Here is a 22,041-nt window from a genome sequence, read left to right as displayed (position 1 = left end):
GGGATTCCCTCTGGCGTGTTTGACCGGGCAGGTGTCTGAATTTGGGTTTTCCAATCCTCCCCCTAGAGATTTAAAAAGAAATGCACCCAAAATTCACACAGAGCATGTGACAGAGCTGACAGTACAACCCCCTGACTCCAAGTCAGAAAGGAGTGTTGTCCTCAGGCCCGAATTGCTGGGATTCTTCAAGTGACATTTCCTGAGGGATTTTCCCACGAGGGGGCGGTCAATCCCTGTTTGAGAAAAAAAATCCCTTCCTTCATTTGTCCACCCTTCCTGACGCACAGACTGAAAATAATCAGGAATGAGAAGACCAAAGGGAAAACAAAAATCAATGGTCACTTCGCCTATCTCACCTCCCAAGCAAATTCTCCCCTGCAGCAGAGGGTATGAGGAGTGTGGTTCATCAAGAAGCAACTTCTCCTCGCAGAACAAGGAAAAAAACAAATTGTAGTTCAATTAAAAAACCCACAGGATCAAGTCAGGTTGGGTGTTGAGGGAACATATCCTCATGCATTTCCGGGACTTCCTGTGTTAGTACTAATTCTGCCTGATATTGCCAACATTTGTCAGTTTTTGGGGTTTTATTCTGAGGAACTTGAGGATTCTCACTTCTGTAAATATAAAACAAGCTGCCCTCCCCCTCCTTCCCCCTCCTACCTTCAGCCAGACTTATGGGGAGGAGAGGAGGGGGGCTGGTCAGTCACAGGATTTAATGATTTCATCCATGATGAATGAGTAACATGATAAAGATGACTTTAGCCCCGAGACTGAGACGAGTTTGAGGAGGGTTTTTTTTTGCTAGCTGAGTCACTGGACAGCAATTTGGAATTTCTACTTTCGGTTTTGCCAGTCATACGTTTCTTTGTCTCTCTCTGAGGAAGCGAACTGACTTCCTGGTTGGAGTGAGAGAGAGAGAGAGAGAGGGCTTTTGAGAAGGTGCCTGTGCAGAGTGAACATGAGGGCTGTGTGGCTGATGCTGCTGTTGTCTCTCCCAGGTATGTACTCTGATCACTGCCTCTCTGTCACTCGCTGGCGAGCTGATGATTGTAACCTCCACAGGACAAGGGACTGGGACAGGGAACTGAGGGGGTGATCCAGATAGAAATTGCTGGAGAAGTCTGGCAGCATCCTGGGGAGAGGGAGTTAATGTTGGGAGTCGAATGTGACTCCTTCTGTAAGGGGAATAGGGAGAGAGGTGGGGGCTAACTCAGTCGTCTGTATACAGAGGTGCAGGGCAGAACTATTGATTCTCGGCCTTCAGCTCCTTCCTCATAGCAAAGTTAGAAGTGGCTGCTCACTGTCCCACCAATGGAATGTGCAGGGAAAATCCCTCAAAGGTTTGAACACTAGCACTCATTGAAAACCCTTGTTTTTACCTCATTTCCAGCTACTTGTTGAGCCCCACCTTCTGTCTATCTTTTCCTTTATTCATTTACGGGATGCGAGCTTTGCTGGTTAGGCCAGCATTTATTGTCCTTCCCTATTTACCCTTCAAAAGGTGGTGGTGAGCTGCCTTCTTGAGCCGCTGCTGTCCATGTGGTGTAGGCACACCCACAGTGCTGTTAGGGAGAGAGTTCCTTGATTTTGACCCAGCGACAGTGAGGGAACGGCGATATATTTCCAAGTCAGGGTGGTGGGTGACTTGGAGGGGAACCTCCAGGTGGTGGGGCTCCCATGGGTCTGCTTCAAGGCTTTGTCTGCCTCTGGACCTCATCCCTCTCTCCTGTCCTCCAACCTTTAACTATTGCTTCAGTTATACAGCCAGGCACAGTTTCCTTAGTACCCTGATGTTTGGGCATTGAATCAGATTGGGCCTAGCTAGGCTGGTGACAACCCCACTGAACAACCAATCTGGCCAAGAGCAACCATAGAAAGCATTTCAGTGCCTTGGAGAGGGTTACAGAGGGAACTGATTTACTGGGACGGTAGAAGGTTTGAGGGAAGTTCAGTTACGCAGAGAAATTAGGATTGTTCTCCTTACAGCAGAGCGGTTTAATGTGTGATTGAATAGAATTGTCCAAAATGATGCCGGGTTTTAGAGGCTGAATAGGGCGAAATGATTTCCACCGGCAGATGGATGGTTAACTGAGGAACACAGATAATTAGCACACTGACCGTGGAGTGGGCGAGGTTAAGTAATTGGGTATATTGCTGAAAAGAGAGACACGTGTCGGCGAGTATTCATCGGGACAAATGCAAGAATGGCAAATTTCAGACTATCGCAACAATTTATACTACAGGAAAAATACATGCTGATTGGTTGGCAAGTCGATTCTGATCGCCCAATGCGATCAGGGATCGATAGGGGAGATGGTGGCTAAGCGGTAATGTCGCTGGACTGGTAATGCAGAGGCCCCAGGTTAATGCTCTGGGATTATAGATTAAAATCCCACCATGGCAGCTGGTGGAATGTCAATACAATTAATAATGTGACAAGGAAAGCTAGTTTCAGTAATGGTGACCATTAAACTATCGTTCATTGTTGTTAAAACCCTATCTGGTTCACTAATGACCTTCAGGGAGGGGAATCTGCCGTCCTTACCCAGTCTGGCCTACATGTGACTCCAGACCTGCAGCAAAGGGATTGATTCTTAACTGCCCTCTGCCTAGCCAAGCACCCAATTAAAGGGCAATTAGGGGTGGGCAGCAATCGGTGGCCTTGCCAATGGCACCCAAATCCCAGGAAATAATAAAAAAGAATAGCATTATAAAACAAGATATGACACTTAGCCATAATAGCAGATATTGGGTGAAATCACCAATCATATTGGGAGGTTGTAAGGTGTGTCGTAATGTGAAGTAAAGAGGTGGAGAGATTTGGGGAGGGAATACTAAAGTTTGAGGGATGGAGCGATTAAAACTGGGGGGGGGGTGCATTAGAGGCCAGAATAGGAGGAACGCAAATATTTCGGAGGGTTGTGGGGCTGGAAGAAATTACAGGGATTGTCGGGTGGGTCGGGGCGGGGGGGGGGGGGGGGGGGGGGGGGGAGATGGGGTGGGGGGGGGATGGGGTGGGAGGGGTGGATGAGGCCATGAGGGGATTTGGAAAGAAGGATAAAAATGATAAAGTCAAGACATGGCTTGACCAAGGGCTAATGTGGGTCACCCGGGCACGGGGGGGGGGGGGGGGGGGGGGAGGGTGATGGGGGAACAGGACTTGGTGGCGAGTTAGAGCGGAGTTGAACCCAAGTTTACAGAGGGTAGAATGTGGGAGAATCAGCCAAGGAAGGCAGATAAACCTTGACCTGAAACAACGCCACGGTCTGCAGACTTGCTGAGTATTTAACAGCATTTCCTGAAGTTACTTCAAATTTTAGCATCTATAGTCTTCGTCAAACTAGATAAACACACAAGGGATGATGGATTATAGTCAACACCCATATTTTTTAAAGTTGAGACAAGTTATCTCCTTGAAACATAAAGGTCGGGATTCTCCGACCCCGCGCCAGCTCGGAGAATCCCCGGAGGTGGGGGGATGCGGGAATCGTAGCCCGCTGCCCTGACGCCGGCTTCCCCATTCTCCCCCGCCGATTCTCGGGCACTGGCGGGATTCCCGCCGCGCTGGTCGGAGTCTGTTGAATACGCCCCCCCCAAAGCCGGCGGTTCTCCGGGGCCCGATGGGCTGAGTGGCCGCCGAGTTCGGCCGAGTACCGTCGGTGTGGTTTACTCAGGTCCGTCTGCAGGGGCCGTCCTGGGGGTGCAGGGGAATCTGACCCCGGGGGGGGGGGGGGGGGGGGAACGGTGGCCTGGCCCGCGATCGGGGCCTACCGATCGGCGGGCGGGCTGGTTCTGTGGGGGCCTGCGTTCCTCCGCGCCAGGCGCCATATTGCCCAAGGGCCGCGCAAGAAGGGAACCCCCTCGCATGCGCGGAATGACGCCAGCCGTCTGCTCCGCGCCGGCTGGCTGCCGGGACCACTCCGGCGCCGACCTAGCCCCCTAGGAAGGGGAACATTCCCCATCATCGGGGACCATTGACGCCGGAGTGGGTGGCGTCGCTTTTCACGCAGGCGTGGGGACACAGCCCCATTATAGGAGAATCCCGCCCATAAGATTCTGGAGGGGCTTGATAAGGTAGCTGCTGAGAATGTTTATCCCATGGTGGAATGTACAACAATGAAGAAGGGGTCCGCATTGAAGACTGAAATGAGGAGAACTTTATTCAGAGGGTTGCGATTTTTGTTTGGAATTCCAAAGGGATGTGAATTTTCACCTGGTCGAGGTCACCTCGAGGTGTTTGCCCCACCGGAGTGGCACTGCCCACATGTTCCGAGAGATCTACCATATTACCAAGGCTACAGTAACTTCATCGCAGTGTTAATGTAAGCCCACTTGTGACAATAAAGATAGGTATGAGATACAGTTCCTCTGATTGGGCCCGGAACCTCGGGGAACTGCCTCCACCTCTAATTGGACGGCAGGCATGGAGGCTGCCTCCTAATTGGCGGTGAGAGCGGGGATCGGAACCCAGACATGGTCATGATTTGCGCTTATGTTCGAAGAGCAGGAGATTATGGCCAATGGGAGCATAAGACATAGGAGCAGAATTAGGCCACTCGGCCCATCAAGTCTGCTCTGCCTTTTAATCATGGCTGATATATTTCTCATCCCCATTCTCCTGCCTTCTCTCCAAAGCCCCTGATCCCCTTATTAATTGAGAACCTATCTATCTCTGTCTTAAACACTCTGTGACTTTGGCCTCCATAGACCTCTGCGGCAAATAGTTCCACAGATTCAGAGTAGGAGTTACCCCTACTACCTTCCGTCAAAAAGATGCAGCATTTCTTTACGGTGGTGGAATTAATTAAATTCCATGGGAATCCATAAATATTCTGAATTTCAGGGTTTTTAAGTCTGTACTTCCACCTTCTTGTGAATCACAGAGGTCTAGTCACGTGCCAAGCTTTGATAGTACGTCAAACATGTTGAGCATTGCATAAGATCTGCATGTAGCGCATGACTGCATCCCAACCAGCTACTTCCCGTCGTAACGTTTTTCTCACAGAACCCGGCCCTGGTGAGGGATATGGAAATGAGCTATGGCCTAACCACAATGAAGGAAGCCTCTCGCGTTCCACTCCAGTGTTGTTCAGCTGAACATTTAAGGCTAAATTTATTCTCGCCTTGTGATTTCTCGGTTTCTCAGCAGTGTGTGAATCATGCAGCTTATGCAGGGGGCCATTCTGCCCACCGTGGCAGTGCCAGCCCTGGGAATCATAGAATGGTCACAGCAGGGCAGGGGTCCATTCAGCCTGTCATGTCCATGCCAGATCTATCTCCCAGTATAATTCGCCTAGTTCCCACTCCCCGCCTCCCCTCCTCCTTTCCCGATAGTCCTGTTGATTTTTACTTCAAGTATTTAGGGGCTGGTTTAGCTCACTGGGCTAAATTGCTGGCTTTTAAAGCAGACCAAGCAGGCCAGCAGCACGGTTCGATTCCCATACCAGCCTCCCCGGACAGGCGCCGGAATGTGGCGACTAGGGGCTTTTCACAGTAACTTCATTGAAGCCTACTCGTGACAATAAGCGATTTTCATTTTTCATTCATTATCCATTTCTCTTTTGAAAGTTCTGACTGAATCCGCCTCCATAGAATGATAGAATCCCTACAGTGCAGAAGAACATAAGAACTAGGAGCAGAAGTAGGCCATCTGGCCCCTCGAGCCTGCTCCGCCATTCAATTAGATCATGGCTGATCTTTTGTGGACTCAGCTCCACTTTCCGGCCCGAACACCATAACCCTTAATCCCTTTATTCTTCAAAAAACTATCTATCTTTACCTTAAAAACATGTAATGAAGGAGCCTCAACTGCTTCACTGGGCAAGGAATTCCATAGATTCACAACCCTTTGGGTGAAGAAGTTCCTCCTAAATTCAGTCCTAAATCTACTTCCCCTTATTTTGAGGCTATGTCCCCTAGTTCTGCTGTCACCCGCCAGTGGAAACAACCTGCCCGCATCTATCCTATCTATTCCCTTCATAATTTTAAATGTTTCTATAAGATCCCCCCTCATCCTTCTAAATTCCAACGAGTACAGTCCCAGTCTACTCAACCTCTCCTCATAATCCAATCCCTTCAGCTCTGGGATTAACCTAGTGAATCTCCTCTGCACACCCTCCAGCGCCAGTACGTCCTTTCTCAAGTAAGGAGACCAAAACTGAACACAATACTCCAGGTGTGGCCGCACTAACACCTTATACAATTGCAACATAACCTCCCTAGTCTTAAACTCCATCCCTCTAGCAATGAAGGACAAAATTCCATTTGCCTTCTTAATCACCTGTTGCACTTGTAAACCAACCTTCTGTGACTCATGCACTAGCACACCCAAGTCTCTCTGAACAGCGGCATGCTTTAATATTTTATCGTTTAAATAATAATCCCGTTTGCTGTTATTCCTACCAAAATGGATAACCTCACATTTGTCAACATTGTATTCCATCTGCCAGACCCTAGCCCATTCACTTAACCTATCCAAATCCCTCTGCAGACTTCCAGTATCCTCTGCACTTTTCGCTTTACCACTCATCTTAGTGTCATCTGCAAACTTGGACACATTGCCCTTGGTCCCCAACTCCAAATCATCTATGTAAATTGTGAACAATTGTGGGCCCAACACGGATCCCTGAGGGACACCACTAGCTACTGATTGCCAACCAGAGAAACACCCATTTATCCCAACTCTTTGCTTTCTATTAATTAACCAATCCTCTATCCATGCTACTACTTTACCCTTAATGCCATGCATCTTTATCTTATGCAGCAACCTTTTGTGTGGCACCTTGTCAAAGGCTTTCTGGAAATCCAGATATACCACATCCATCAGCTCCCCGTTATCTACTGCACTGGTAATGTCCTCAAAAAATTCCACTAAATTAGTTAGGCATGACCTGCCTTTTACGAACCCATGCTGCGTCTGCCCAATGGGACAATTTCTATCCAGATGCCTCGCTATTTCTTCCTTGATGATAGATTCCAGCATCTTCCCTATTACCGAAGTTAAGCTCACTGGCCTATAATTTCCTGCTTTCTGCCTACCTCCTTTTTTAAACAGTGGCGTCACGTTTGCTAATTTCCAATCCACCAGGACCACCCCAGAGTCTAGTGAATTTCGGTAAATTATCACTAGTGCATCTGCAATTTCCCTAGCCATCTCTTTTAGCACTCTGGGATGCATTCCATCAGGGCCAGGAGACTTGTCTACCTTTAGCCCCATTAGCTTGCCCATCACTCCCTCCTTAGTGATAACAATCCTCTCAAGGTCCTCACCTGTCATAGCCTCGTTTCTATCAGTCGCTGGCATGTTATTTGTGTCTTCCACTGTGAAGACCGACCCAAAAAACCTGTTCAGTTCCTCAGCCATTTCCTCATTTCCCATTATTAAAACTCCCTTCTCATCCTCTAAAGGACCAATGTTTACCTTAGTCACTCTTTTTTGTCTTATATATTTGTAAAAACTTTTACTGTCTGTTTTTATATTCTGAGCAAGTTTACTCTCATACTCTATCTTACTCTTCTTTATAGCTTTTTTAGTAGCTTTCTGTTGCCCCCTAAAGATTTCCCAGTCCTCTAATCTCCCAGCAATCTTTGCCACTTTATATGCTTTTTCCTTCAATTTGATACTCTCCCTTATTTCCTTAGATATCCACGGTCGATTTTCCCTCTTTCTTCCGTCCTTCCTTTTTGTTGGTATAAACCTTTGCTGAGCACTGTGAAAAATTGCTTGGAAGGTTCTCCACTGTTCCTCAACTGTTCCACCATAAAGTCTTAGCTCCCAGTCTACCTTAGCTAGTTCTTCTCTCATCCCCTTGTAATCTCCTTTGTTTAAACACAAAACACTAGTATTTGATTTTACTTTCTCACCCTCCATCTGTATTTTAAATTCCACCATATTGTGATCGCTCCTTCCGAGAGGATCCCTAACTATGAGATCATGAATCAATCCTGTCTCATTACACAGGACAAGATCTAGGACCGCTTGTTCCCTCGTAGGTTCCATTACATACTGTTCTAGGAAACTATCGCGGATACATTCTATAAACTCCTCCTCAAGGTTGCCTTGACCGACCTGGTTAAACCAATCGACATGTAGATTAAAATCCCCCATGATAACTGCTGTACCATTTCGACATGCATCAGTTATTTCTTTGTTTATTGCCTGCCCCACCATAACGTTACTATTTGGTGGCCGGGTTTGGTACGTTTCGGCATGGCCAGTTCGGCGTGGCTGATTCGGCGTGGCCAGTTCGGCGTAGCCGATTCGACGGAGGAATTTTTTGGCGGAGGGACGTTTCGGCGTCAAATTAGTTATAGTCGCAAAATGTTTGTGCAGCCCATTTCTTGTATCTTTTCCTTCCAGCCGCCTCAGATATCGTGTTTGTGCACCAAACCGGGTCTCTTAAAGAAAGGCACCAACATTAAACTCTTAAAGAAAGCCGGTGTTACTGAAAGTATTGAAGCAGCTGCCCGGTGATCTACACTGCTGTCTGACTTAACACGTTGTGTAAAGTCACAATATCTTCAGTAACACCGGCTGTATAAAGTCAGACCCGGTTTGGTGCTCCGCGGGGGAGCTTTTGGACCCCAACTGTCAGTTGTGTCAATTTCAGCGGCCGGCTCACTTTGATCCGGAGAGGGAAGCTGCTCTCACTGAAATAATCAGCCGGCCGCTGAAATTGACACTGCCCGCTGCTCTCTCCCTCCAATCAGAAACATTAAAACTTAAAAGTTGGATTGGAGGGAGAGAGCAGCCAGCAGTGTCAATTTCAGCGGCCGCTGATTGCTTCAGTGAGAGAGTAGCTTCCCTCTCCGGCCGCTGAAATTTAGGGGGTTTTAAATTTATTTAAAAATCTATGCCTATGACTCTCAATGGGAAGCGCTAGCATAGATTTTTAAATAAATTTCCGTCCCTCCGCCGAAAAACTCCTCCGCCGAATCGGCCACGCCGAACTGGCCACGCCGAAACGTCCCATCCCCTTGGTGGCCGATAGACTACTCCTATCAGTGACTTTTTCGCCTTACTATTCCTGATTTCCACCCAAATGGATTCAACCTTATCCTCCATAGCACCGATGTCATCCCTTACTATTGCCCGGATGTCATCCTTAAATAACAGAGCAACACCACCTCCTTTACCATCCACTCTGTCCTTCCGAATAGTTTGATACCCTCGGATATTTAACTCCCAGTCGTGACCATCCTTTAACCATGTTTCAGTAATGGCCACTAAATCATAGTCATTCACGATGATTTGTGCCACCAACTCATTTACTTTATTCCGAATACTACGAGCATTCAGGTAAAGTACACTTATGTTGGTTTTTTTAACCTCTGTTTTGAATCTTAACATCTCCAGTTTTATTCCTTTTGTTATTACTGGGCCTATTCACTGTGCTCCCCTCAGTCACTGTACCTTGTACTGTCGCCCTTATGGATTTCTGACTATGTCTTCTCTGCCTTGCACTTTTCCCCTTACTTCCTTTTGTTTCTGTCCCTGTTTTACTACCTTCCAACTTCCTGCATTGGTTCCCATCCCCCTGCCACATTAGTTTAAACCCTCCCCAACAGCTCTAGAAAACACCCCCAGAAGGAGGCCATTCGGCCCATCGCGTCTGCAATGGCCCTTGGAAAGAGCACCTTATTGGGGCCACACCTCCACCCTATCGCCATAACCCGGAATTTATCATGGTAAGCCCACCTAACCTACACATCTTTGGACAGTGGGAGGAAACTGGAGCACCCGGAGGAAACCCACGCAGACACGGGGAGAACGTGCAGACTCCGCACAGACTGTCACCCGAGGCTGGAAGTGAACCCGGGTTCGTGGCGCTGTGAGGTAGCAGGGCTAACCACTGTGCCGCCCTGCCGCCCCTGCTCCACCACCCTCTCAATGCATTCCAGATCCTCTCTGTGTTAGAAATACATTTCCTCCTGTTGCCTTTGGTTCGCCCACCAATTACATTAAAACTCCGCCCTCCGTGTGGTTTCCGAGAGGTTAAAATTAGAGCATTTAAAAACCCTGAGAACATTTGTGAGAATTCAATGGAATTGAAGTTATCCGTAAAGTAAACTGCCCAGGTTTTTATCACGTGTCTGCTGGAGTCTGGGGGACTTTCCCAGCTGCGTTCACATGTTTGCCTGCACAGGAACATCAGAAATAGGAGCTGGGTTAGGTCAGTCAGCCCTGTAAGGCTGCCGCAATATTCTATAAGATCGCAGCTGGCAGCCACACCTGGCAGTGGGCCAATTGAGGCCCTTAAGTGGGTAACTAGTACTCACCTCTACCCCCTTAAGGGCTTCATCCCAGTGCCACGCTGGCTTTTAACTGGTGCCGGGAGAACCCCATGCCAGGTGGTTGGGCCTGCGTAGGCTGGTGGTGGTTTGGGGGCGGGAGGGGAGAGAATCCCTCCTTATTTGGCCCCCTGGGCCCACATCCTCCCACTAAGGTATAACCCCCTCCAGGTTGCCCTCCAGTCATGGCCTCTCAAGCCCTGGTCCACACCTCCTTCGCCGGCCCTCATCGCCAGCCCCCAGTCGCCGACGAGGTTCGTCTGGTCCTTAACCCTTCCACCAATGGGAACAGTTACTCCCTGTCTACTCTGTACAGACCCCTCATGATTGAACACCTCGAGAAAGTCACCTCTCAATCTTCTCTTCTCTAAGGAGAACCAGTGTTAGGGAATTTTGGCCTCCTTCTGGGTCTCTTGGGGAAACCAGAGTGATGTTATTTGTGTGAGGGGCCATTAGACATGCAATTTATTGACACTTTGCCTCTTGGAATTGCTGTAGGAGGTGAGGGAGTGTCCGTGGAAGTGCCGCGGATGGTGAATGGAACAGTCGGAAGCCCTGTTGTTTTGCCTTGCAATTTCACCTCCCCCTATACGGGGTACACCACCTTTAAGATTACCGTTATTTGGAAGGTGAAGGAGTTCTATAGAGGGCCAGTTCTCTTCAACGTGACGAGCAGAGCCATAAACGAAGAGGGATTTGAGAATGTGGTCCACTCAAACGTCAACGGCCGTTACAGACTGGCCGGGGACCCCAGGCAAAGTGATGCTTCGTTAGAGCTGAGAAGTGCCACGTTGGAGGACACCAGTCAGTACTTCTGCCGGGTGGAGGTCAAACGTCAGGGATTATCTCCTTACATGAAGGAAACCAACCCTGGAATCATCCTGAAAATAACAGGTAAATTAAACATGATTCTAAATTGCTGGGTATGGGGGGGGGGGGGGGGGGGGATAGTGGAGAGAGTTAAAACAGCCCAGAGTTTGACCGACGGGTGAAAAAGTTGTCTCTCTCTTGCTCTTGTGACCTTCTTGTGACGCGCTACACTATGAAGATGTTTTACTACATTGATGGCGCTCAGTAAATGCCAGTTGTTACAGTCATAGAGTCATGGATGTTTACAGCATGAAAACAGGCCCTTCGGCCCAACTTGTCCATGCCGCCCAGTTTTTACCACTAAGCTAGTCCCAATTGCCCCCATCTGGCCCATATCCCTCTATACCCATCTTACCCATATAACTGTCTAAATGCTTTTTAAAGGACAGAATTGTACTCACCTCTACTTCTGCCTCTGGCAGCTCGTTCCAGACACTCACCACCCTCTGTGTGAAAGAATTGCCCCTCGGACCCTTTTATATCTCTCCCCGCTCACCGTAAACCTATGCCCTCTAGGTCTAGACTCCTCTACCTTTGGGAAAAGATGTTGACTATCTACCTTATCTGTGCCCCTCATTATTTTTTCTATCTCTGTAAGTTCACCCTGAAGCCTCCTACGCCCCAGGGAAAAAAGTCTCAGTCTATTCAGCATCGCCGTATAACTCAGACCATCAAGTCCTGGTAGCATCCTAGTAAATCTTCCCTGCACTCTTTCTAGTTTAATGATAGCCTCTCTACCCCACCAGAGGTGCAAACATCCTGGACCACTGCTACACGAGCATCAAAGGTGCCTACAGGCTCTGAGTGCTCGTCCAGGGACTCCGTCATAGCCCATGCGGTCAGAGCGATGTTTTAAATGCTGGCCCAGCTAGCCTCACATCCCATGAACAAAAAAAAACAATTCTCCTCCACCTACTCATGTACACACTACCTTTAGGTGGCACAGTCACTTGCAGGCTGCACACACACAGCTCCACCTTGCCATCCGTCCACTCCTCCACTCCATTGCCTCTGTGGTCTCAGATGGATTGCTTGACGGGCACTAGAAGGTGTGGAGGTTGTCCGCAGCCTATGCCAGCTTGAAATATATTCAGCAGTGGTGCATCCAGAACCATCTGAGGTGGCGAATTTCAAAGATTCACAACTCTTTGAAGCGATTTCTCCTCATCTGAACCCCACACAGTTGACCCCCTTATCCTGAAATCATAGAATTTACAGTGCAGAAGGAGGCCATTCGGCCCATCGAGTCTGCACTGGCTCTTGGAAAGAGCACCCTACCCAAGGTCAACACCTCCCCCTATCCCAATAACCCAGTAACCCCACCCAACACTAAGGGCAATTTTGGACACTGAGGGCAATTTATCATGGCCAATCCACCTAACCAGCACATCTGTAGACTGTGGGAGGAAACCGGAGCACCCGGAGGAAACCCACGCACACACGGGGAGGATGTGCAGACTCCGCACAGACAGTGACCCAAGCCGGAATCGAACCTGGGACCCTGGAGCTGTGAAGCCATTGTGCTATCCACAATGCTACCGTGCTGCCCAAAATATGCCGGGGTGGTATTGTCGACAGCCCCTTCTGACATTGTGCTGATGGAGCACCACCCATTTCCTCAACCTGGGTGTCCCTGGAGATGGAGCAATTGGTGTCCACTGGTCACCTGAGGCTTTCACCAGGAGGACAGGGGTTGAACCCAGGACATATCACCTAAATTCAATTGGATACCTTTAACAATAATATTTTGAACTTAGTTGTGCCTCTTTCAAATGTGGCATAGTTCCTTTGTAAAGGCAACCTTCCACTGGAGCTAAATGAGGCGTATAGAGACCATATAACCACGGTTCATAACCGCTAATAAAAGTGTACAAAGATTGGCTCCAATTCTATCCTTCACTATCTGACATTGTACAACACACCTGCACCAAACCCTCCAGTGGCCAGCCTCTTGTGTACTGTTCTGTCATTAACACAATGCTGTTAAAGTTTATGGGACCTAGGTTGGTAGGGGGAGTTAAAACGTAAAACCAGCAATGATCTAGTTGGTTAATAGAATGGGCTAGAGGGGCTGAAGAGCCTTGGGCTTTTCCTGTGCTCCTTCCTGGGAACCATTTTGGCGCCATGTCTCACACTTCGGACCTTGTACTCTGGCATTCCCTCTGCCTCCCGCTTAAGATTCTCTTTTCCAGCCATTGATGTCTGAAATGTAGCCGCTGCTGTCGGACAGCACGGCAGCCAATTCACGCACAGCAATATCCCGGAAATCAGGTCATGGTCAGACAATCTCTTTGGGTGGTGTTGATTTGAGGACACGTGGAGCAGGAAGAACTTGCCCGCTCTTCAAAATGGTGGAGTGAGATTCTTTAGTCTGTCCAAGAAGGCTGGCAGGGTTTAACGTCTGGTTGGATAGGTGGCACCGCCAACAGTGCAGCACGCCCTCAGTACTGCGCCAGCCTGGATTCGAAGTGGGACAGAAGTATCATTTTTATACTTTCCTCTTTCTAGTCTGCGCGAAAGACGGGCTGCTCCATGATTCAACTGCTTTAACTGCTTGTCTATCCTCTTTGATCTCAGGCCCGCCTACCATCCTCAACATGTACATCCAAGCCATTAACGCCACCCAGTTTACCCTCGTGTGCCTCGTCGGAGGGGAACCCGCCCCAAACATCGCGTGGATCGACCCCCAGAACCAGAGCCTCCCCGTCAACGGCAGCAACACGCCAGTGATGCGAGGCCCAGGGAAGTATCAGGTGGTGGGGGAACTACATGGGCCGAAGCTCGGCGGGAACTACACCTGCAAGGCCACCAACAGCCGAGGCGACGTCACCCACAAAATCTACTTCGCCGGCGTCACAGAGGACCGGGCTCTGCTCAAAGTTATCATCGGGGCTTTGTGTGGAAGTCTCCTTTTGATTATCGCGATTGTTGTTGGTCTCGTGATGTGGAGGAGAAAGAGCGGTAGGTTATTATAACTTCAGAGATGATGATGTCATTGGAGTCATCTTACATTGGGTTGAATTTTTTTTTTTTGAAGTGTGTGATTTGCGTGTCACTTAACATTACAAAGGACAGGCGGTCCCCACCCACAAAGCTACACCAGAATCTAAAAATCAAAAGGTGAGGGAACTGAAAGGGGAAAAGGAATGAGATGGGGGGAGGGGGGTGGGCAAGTCAGGATGGTGTGTGGCGTGGAGGTGTCCCTCTGCATCTGCTGCTCTCGTCAATCTAGATGGTACAGGTTAACCATTCAGAATGTGCTGTCGAAGGTGCCTTGGTCACAGAATCCTAGAATTTACAGTGCAGAAGGAGGCCATTCGGCCCATCGAGTCTGCACCGGCACTTGGAAAGAGCACCCCACTTAAGCCCATGCATCCACCCTATCCCCCGTAACCCAGCAACCCCGCCTACTCTTTTTGGACACCTAAGGGCACTTTATCGTGGCCAATCAACCTAGCCTGCGAATCTTGAAATTAAAATCGCTTATTGCCACAAGTAGGCTTCAAATGAAATTACTGTGAAAAGCCCCTAGTCGCCACGTTCCGGCGTCTGTTTGGGGAGGCTGTTACGGGAATTGAACCGTGCTGCTGGCCTGCCTTGGTCTGCTTTCAAAGCCAGCGATTTAGCCCCGTGTTAAACAGTCCCATCTTTGGACTTGTGGCAGGAAACCGGAGCACCCGGAGGAAACCCACGCCGACACGGGGAGAACGTGCAGACTCCGCACAGACAGTGACCCAAGCCGGGAATCGAACCTGGGACCCTGGAGCTGTGGAGCCACTGTGCTAACCCCTGTGCTACCGTGCTGCAGTGTATCTTGTAGATGGTATCCAGTGCTGCCACTCTGCATCAGTGATGGAGGTTGAAGGTGGGGGATGGGGTGCCAGTCAAGCGGGGCTGCTGTTTTGTCCTGGATGGCGTTGAGCTTCTTGAGTGTTGATGGAGCTGCAATCATCCAGGCAAGTGGAGAGTATTCCATCACACTCCTGACTTGTGCCTTGTAGATGGTGGACAGGCTCTGGAGGGGGTCAGGAGGTGAGTTGCTCTCCGCAGGATTCCCAGCCTCTGACCTAATCTTAGTCACAGTATTTATAGGATAATAACTGGCTGATTCATTGATAAACATTCAACTGAGATATTTGACCACAGTGCAAGCTTGGTAGCTGAAACGCTTCAAACATTTTTTCCTTTCTTTCCCATTCAGGATCAATCACGTTTGTGCGAGAGACGAGGTACGAGTCCACCATTCAGTTTTTTTCTGTTGAAAGTGTTGACATGTTTTCTTAAAGTGTCATCATTCTGGCGATCTATGTCAAATTAATGTTTAATTTGCGAGCCATTTTTTAGTTGTGGCCACATAAAGAATCTTTCCATGAAATTCTTACATGAGATGTGGGTCTCGCTGGCAGGGCCCAAATTTGTTGCCCGTCCCTAATTCCCCTGAATTGAGTGATTTGCGAAGCCATTTCCAAAGGCAGTTAAGAGTCAGCCACATTGCCGTGGGTCTGGAGTCACATAGCGGCCAGGACAGGTAAAGGTGGTAGATTTCCTCCCCTGAAGGACATTAGTGAACTAGACGAGGGGATGATGGTTGCCAATGGTGACCATGACCAAGACTAGTTTTATGTTCCAGAGTTAGTAATTGAATTTTTAAATTCACCAGCTGCTGTGGTGGGATTTGAACCATTTGAACCATTGAGGCTGGGCCTCTGGGTTATCAGTCCAGTGACATTACCACTGCATTTTAGAAACAGAAGTTTTGTGTCATCGCCTTTGACCCAATTGGGCAGCTGAATGTGCCTCTGGGTGGCTGCCCCATATGGTTATGGGTTAATTAGAACTTTACTGTGAATATTATGCCATCCGTCATCGAGTTCTCGTGGCATAGGGGTAGTGAGGTTTGAGTCCAACACCAGAATGTGTTGGCCACGGAAGGAGCATTCACATTTTAAAATAAATTTAGAGTACCCAATTCATTTTTTCCAATGAAGGGATAATTTAGCGTGGTCAATCCACCTACCCTGCACACCTTTGGGTTGTGGGGGTGAAACCCACGCAAACATGGGGAGAATGTGCAAACTCCACACGGACAGTGACCCAGAGCCGGGATCGAACCTGGGACCTCGGCGCCATGAGGCAGCAGTGCTAACCACTGCGCCACCGTGCTGCCCGGAAGGAGCATTCACAAAGTGGTTCAGCGGGTTGATAATCAGCTTGTGAATCCTCTCCCCGCCCTTCCCAAAGGGGGAAAAATGTCTGCGTGTGACAATGCGCTTAAATACAAGCTAACAATTACCGTTGTGGTTGGATTTTCTTACTTGTAAATGCAAATCTTTTTCTCATTGCTTAGAAACCAGCCGGACTCATCCAAATATGTCTATTGAAGAATACGACAGCAGGTAACTATGGGTCCATTATAGTGATGTCCAACAATTAAATAATGATTCAATTCTTTCACTCGAGAAGCTGAGATTGGTCTATTTAGGGCGGAGAAGTTTTAGGAGAGATTTGGTGGTCGGTGTTCAAAATAACTGGGGGTTTTGAGAAGATACTGTATGTACTCATCACAGTGTGAAGGTAGAGTAGGGGATGGTGCATAGTCAACTGTAGAGAAGACCTAAGTCAGTCTGGAAGGCCGTGTGACGAGAGACTTGTTAAGGCACAAGGGAATATGGTGCAGCTGAATGCCTTTTTTTAATGCAAGGAGTCTGACAGGTAAGGCAGATGAACTGAGGGCTTGATGAACACATGGGAGTGTGATATTATTGCTATCATAGAGACATGGTTGGGTGAAGGACAGGATTGGCAGCTCAATATTCTGGGTTCTAGAGTCTTAGGCGGGATTGAGGGGGGTATATAAGACGAGGTGGTGTTTCAGTATTGATCAAGGAGTTTCCATGGGCTCCTCAATTAAGGCCATAGGGGTGGAACTTTAAAACAAAAAAAGGGGGCAATCATGTTGCTGGGAGAGTGTTACAGGCTCCCAAACAGTCGGGGAGAGATAGAACAGCAGATACGTAGATAAATCTCAGGAGCATAAAAACCTGTTACAGGTTGACCATCCCTTATTCGGAATGCTTGTGGCCGAAAGTGTCCCGGATTCCGGAATGTTTTTAATGTTGGAGTACCTGTAAAATTATATAATGAAGGGGCAGCACGGTGGCGCAGTGGTCAGCATTACTGCCTCACGGCGTCGAGGTCCCAGGTTCGATCCCGGCTCTGGGTCACTGTCCGTGTGGAGTTTGCACATTCTCCCCGTGTTTGCGTGGGTTTCACACACGATAATCACGTTGAGTCTACAGTAATGTCTGACTATGATGACTGCTGGAAAGAAACTCCCGTTTTGGCGCCAGAACAGCCCCACCTAGAACAGCCCCACCTAGAACAGCCCCACCTGGAACAGTCCCACCTAGAACAGCCCCACCTAGAACAGCCCCACCTAGAACAGCCCCACCTGGAACAGTCCCACCTAGAACAGCCCCACCTACAAGAGTCCCACCTACAAGAGTCCCACCTGGAACAGCCACACCTGGAACAGTTCCACCTAGAACAGCCCCACCTGGAACAGCTCCACCTGGAACAGCTCCACCTGGAACAGCTCCACCTGGAACAGCCACATCTACAACAGCCCCATCTGGAGGCTATAACTGTCTGTGACGCGTTGGGACCTGCGCATCCCCATGGAACCTTCCTAGGGCCTCGTGGAATTTTCCACTCGCGTCGTTGTCACGTCGGTGTTCGCGAAAAAGTCCGGATTTCAGAGCTTTTTGAATTTCGGAATTTTTTTTTCTTAAAATTTAGAGCGTGGCCAATCCACCTACCCTGCACATATTTTGGGTTGTGGGGCAAAACCCACGCAAAGATGGGGAGAATGTGCAAACTCCACACGGACGGTGACGCAGAGCCGGGATCGAACCTGGGACCTCGGCGCCGTGAGGCTGCAGTGCTAACCACTGCGCCACGATCCTGCTGGGATGGAGAGCGGCCTCTCCACCCTGTGCCCTGGCGTGGCGGAGGGCACCTGTTGGAATACTTGACCCTTGAGAAAGTTAAGTTCGAACTGAGGGGAAGCCGGAGGGGTTCTACAAGTCATGGGCACTATTTATTATGCACTTTCAAGAACTGGATAACATCGAACATTAGTTGGGGGGGTGGGGTGCGGGGGGAAGGGGGCTATGTATGTTGAAGATGGCTATGGGTAATCCCTGATTTCTTCTTTTTTCTTTCTTGAAAATGAAAAATGAAAATCGCTTATTGTCACGAGTAGGCTTCAATGAAGTTACTGTGAAAAGCCCCTAGTCGCCACATTCCAGCGCCTGTCCGGGGAGGCTGTTACGGGAATCAAACCATGCTGCTGGCCTGCTTTAAAAGCCAGCGATTTAGCCCAGTGAGCCAAACCAGACAAAGATGACATCTTTGTCATTTGTTTATGTTAACATGCGGGCTGATGTCTGGGGCATGGTGGGAGGATGGGATCGTTGTTACTGTTATGGGGTTTGAGATATTCGTTGTTAGTTATTGATTGTTGTTGGGTGTAAATCCGGGAGAAAAATTGTGAAAAAGGAGGAGAATAAAAATATTTTTTTTAAAACCACTGCGCCACTGTGCTGCCCGAATTGTGGAATTTTGAGTAAGGAGTGCTCAACCTGTAATTGTGTGACAGGCTTAGAGAGGGCAGAATTTGTAAAAGTGCATCCAGGAGACCTTCTAGAGCATGCACGTGGAAGGTCTTAAAGAGAGGAGGTGGCACTTAACCTAATTTTAGCAAACAAAGCCGGGCAGGTGGGAGAGATGTCAGTGGGGGAGTATTTCGGTGATAGTGACCATAACTCGGGAAGATTTAAGGTAGTTACGGGAAAGGACAATGATGGACAGGAAATTAGGTTTGTGAACTGGGGAAGGTCGATAAGACAGGATCTGGCCAAAGTGGACAGGGAGCAGCTAATGGCAGAAAAATCCACATCAGAGCAGTGGGAGTCATTCAAAAAGGATAGAGAGAGATCCGCACTGAATTTAATGGTTTTTCAACGAGTTGACGTGTGTTTGGTTTGGGCCCACGTTGAATGGACAAGCTGACCCCTCATGGCTAACAAGTTGATTTAAATGTTTTTAAATTTAGAGTACCCAATTAATTTTTTTCCAATTAAGGGGCAATTTAGTCTGTTCAATCCACCTAACCTGCACATCTTTGGGTTGTGGGGAGACATGGGAGAATGTGCAAACTCCACACGGACAGTGACCCAGAATTGAACCTGGGACCTCGGCGCCGTGAGGCAGCAGAGCTAACCCTCTGCCCCACCGTGCTGCCCGACAAGTTGATTTATTGAGAGGTTAATTAAAATCGGCTTTCGCCCACTCAAAAAGGGAAATTAAATGTCTTGCATAACTGTTCAAACCTGATCTCCGGTCAATATTCTTAACCATTGATGACTGCAAGAAAGACCCTAGCATTTAATTATATTTCTACTGCATTTCTACTGCAGGGGCTGGTTTAGCTCACTCAGCTAAATCGCTGGCTTTTAAAGCAGACCAAGGCAGGTCAGCAGCAAGGTTCGATTCCCGTACCAGCCTCCCCGGACAGGCGCCGGAATGTGGCGACGAGGGGCTTTTCACAGTAACTTCATTGAAGCCTACTTGTGACAATAAGCGATTTTCATTTTCATTTTCGTTTAACAATAAATACCTTTCCATCGAGAGCCGAAGGGCCTGTTCTGTGCTGTACTGTTCTATGTTCTATGTTCTATTGCTGCAGTGTTTGAGTGATAGTTGAGTGAGTTCACCTTCTGTGCAAAGTTCCAGACCATAGTCTCTGGCTTTTAAATAGAAAATCAAACAGTGTTGCTGGGGGTGGAATCTTGTGCGTCCTCCACCAAGGCACATTTGGCGGTTGGGGGATATTTATTCAGGTGGGAGTGTGAAGGGTAGGGACCCTGGCACCTGCCCACCTCTGTTTCACATTACATCCATGGCAGGAAGACCCATGGACGGCCCTCGCAGCCCGGCACCATTGGGGCCTTTTAGTAGCCAATACATGCCTCATCCTGCCAGCACTGGTATTAAGCTCGTGGGCACCCCAGCAGGGGTCCCTCATTCAAAGACACTCCGTGCCTGATCGAGCGGACAGGGGGAACCACTGAGAACCACGTACCATGCCCTTGCTCCCCTCCCCCCCCCTCCCCCTCTCCCTCTCCTCCCCTCCCCACGCCACCATCATTAACCTGTGCCTGCCTCTGTCTTTGATCTGAGGCCCCAGGTTGGTGTAGTGCCAGCAGCAGCCACTGCCTCCCTGGTGGTGCTATTGAGTACAGAAGAGCCACCGGCTTCTGATTGGCTATTAGCTCTTGGTGGGTGGGGCATCTGCCCCTGGGGTCCTTGGACCCAGGGGAGGGAAGGCCTGCGGTTGGCCTCTCAAGTGCCTGAGTGAACAAGGTACAGTGGGCCTTCATGAAAAGAGGCGGCGTGGAGGCCTTACTGGATCTCCAGCAGGTCCCCAAGACCCCTGTCACCTTCACAAGATTCCCGCCAAATCCTGGAGCAGCTAACCCATCACTAATTATCCCTTTGTCACTTTTATGAAAAGTTGGATTCATTTTTTTGCTACCTTTACCTATGTTGAGAAGTATTTGGCTGGTTTCACTCTTGCCTTTCCAATTGTATTTAACACAATAGCTTCTTTCTTCCCAACACCACAATCCTGGCCTGTAGTTCTGAGATTTTTGGGGGCCTTCACCCCTGAAAAACTAGGGTCAACTTTTACGTGCGGTACATGAAAAATTAGGCTTTCTTGGGCCAAAAACCATAGGGTTGACATTTATGCGAAATGTATGGTAAATAAGGAGATACTTCCCAGGGTTGGCAACCAGAGGACACCTATTTAAACAGAGGAGTCAATTGGGACATGAGACACTTTTTTTACCTAAGAAAATTGTTCTAATTTGGGATCAACCTGAAAAGCTGGTAGAAACAGAATGTTCTAGAAAAAAACCTCGGAGCAGGATGTACTGGAAAGAATTAAATATGTGTTAACCTGGCAGGTTTAAAATGCTGTCACTCACACAGACAGACAACGAGAACTTCTCCAATTCTGAAGTCAATTCCTTCTCTTTTACAGAAACAGCTGGCACTGTCCCAGAATCCCCGCCTGACGTCAACAAAGAATAGCTGACGGGTTCCTATTGGTTGTGACGCTTTTGACTACACCCCGGGACCAGACATTGCAGGATCGAGCTTAACCCAAAATACACCAACAGAAAAAAAACACGCTTCGCCTGAAAGGAGTCAGATTTCATGTGAAGTGGTCACCGTAACGTGATATCCCTGCTTCGTGCATCCACGCAATCTGTGCGCGGTTGGGTGAGCTGAGGACGCTACAGAGTTGGAGATTGGCCAGATCCACACACGCATTCAACCACCCAAGCAATCGACTGTCCAATGCGGGACCTCCAGTCGCATTCCTCGAGGCAGAACATCGCAGTTATCCGTACGAACCCCTACGTGAAGACTGGCAAGAAGCGATGATTTGGGAGAGTGTGCGTGTCGAGGTTCTGCTCATAGCTTCACCGTCTGCAGAATTCATAGGCTTTCCAGTGCAGAAGGAGGCCATTCAGCCCATTGAGTCTGCACCGGCCCTTTGAAAGAGCACCCTACTTAAGCCCGCGCCTCCACCCTATCCCCGTAACCCAGCAACCCCACCCAACCTTTTTGGACACTAAGGGGTAATTTATCATGGCCAATCCACCTAACCTGCACGTCTTTGGACTGTGGGGGGAAACCGGAGCACCCGGAGGAAACCCACGCCGACACGGGGAGAACGTGCAGACTCCGCACAGACAGTGACCCAAGCCGGGAATCGAACCTGGGACCCTGGCGCTGTGAAGCAACAGT

At 48.9% G+C, this 22,041-nt stretch overlaps 1 protein-coding gene across 1 annotated transcript; it reads left to right on the top strand.

Annotated features, from left to right (window-relative positions):
- Positions 1-749: 749 nt before the first annotated feature.
- On the top strand, positions 750-21,833 carry LOC119970761 (sialic acid-binding Ig-like lectin 15). Its single transcript, XM_038805907.1, has 6 exons — positions 750-998; positions 10,789-11,184; positions 13,738-14,121; positions 15,362-15,389; positions 16,508-16,556; positions 21,269-21,833. Exons 1-5 carry the CDS (start codon positions 959-961, stop codon positions 16,539-16,541), a joined length of 882 nt encoding a protein of 293 aa, XP_038661835.1. The 5' UTR covers positions 750-958; the 3' UTR covers positions 16,542-16,556; positions 21,269-21,833.
- Positions 21,834-22,041: the final 208 nt, after the last annotated feature.

Source organism: Scyliorhinus canicula, chromosome 8 (genome assembly GCF_902713615.1).
Source record: "Scyliorhinus canicula chromosome 8, sScyCan1.1, whole genome shotgun sequence".
Taxonomy (NCBI): Eukaryota; Metazoa; Chordata; class Chondrichthyes; order Carcharhiniformes; family Scyliorhinidae; genus Scyliorhinus; species Scyliorhinus canicula.
Note: the sequence above shows the minus strand (reverse complement) of the source record. Positions and strands in the feature narration are given on the sequence as shown.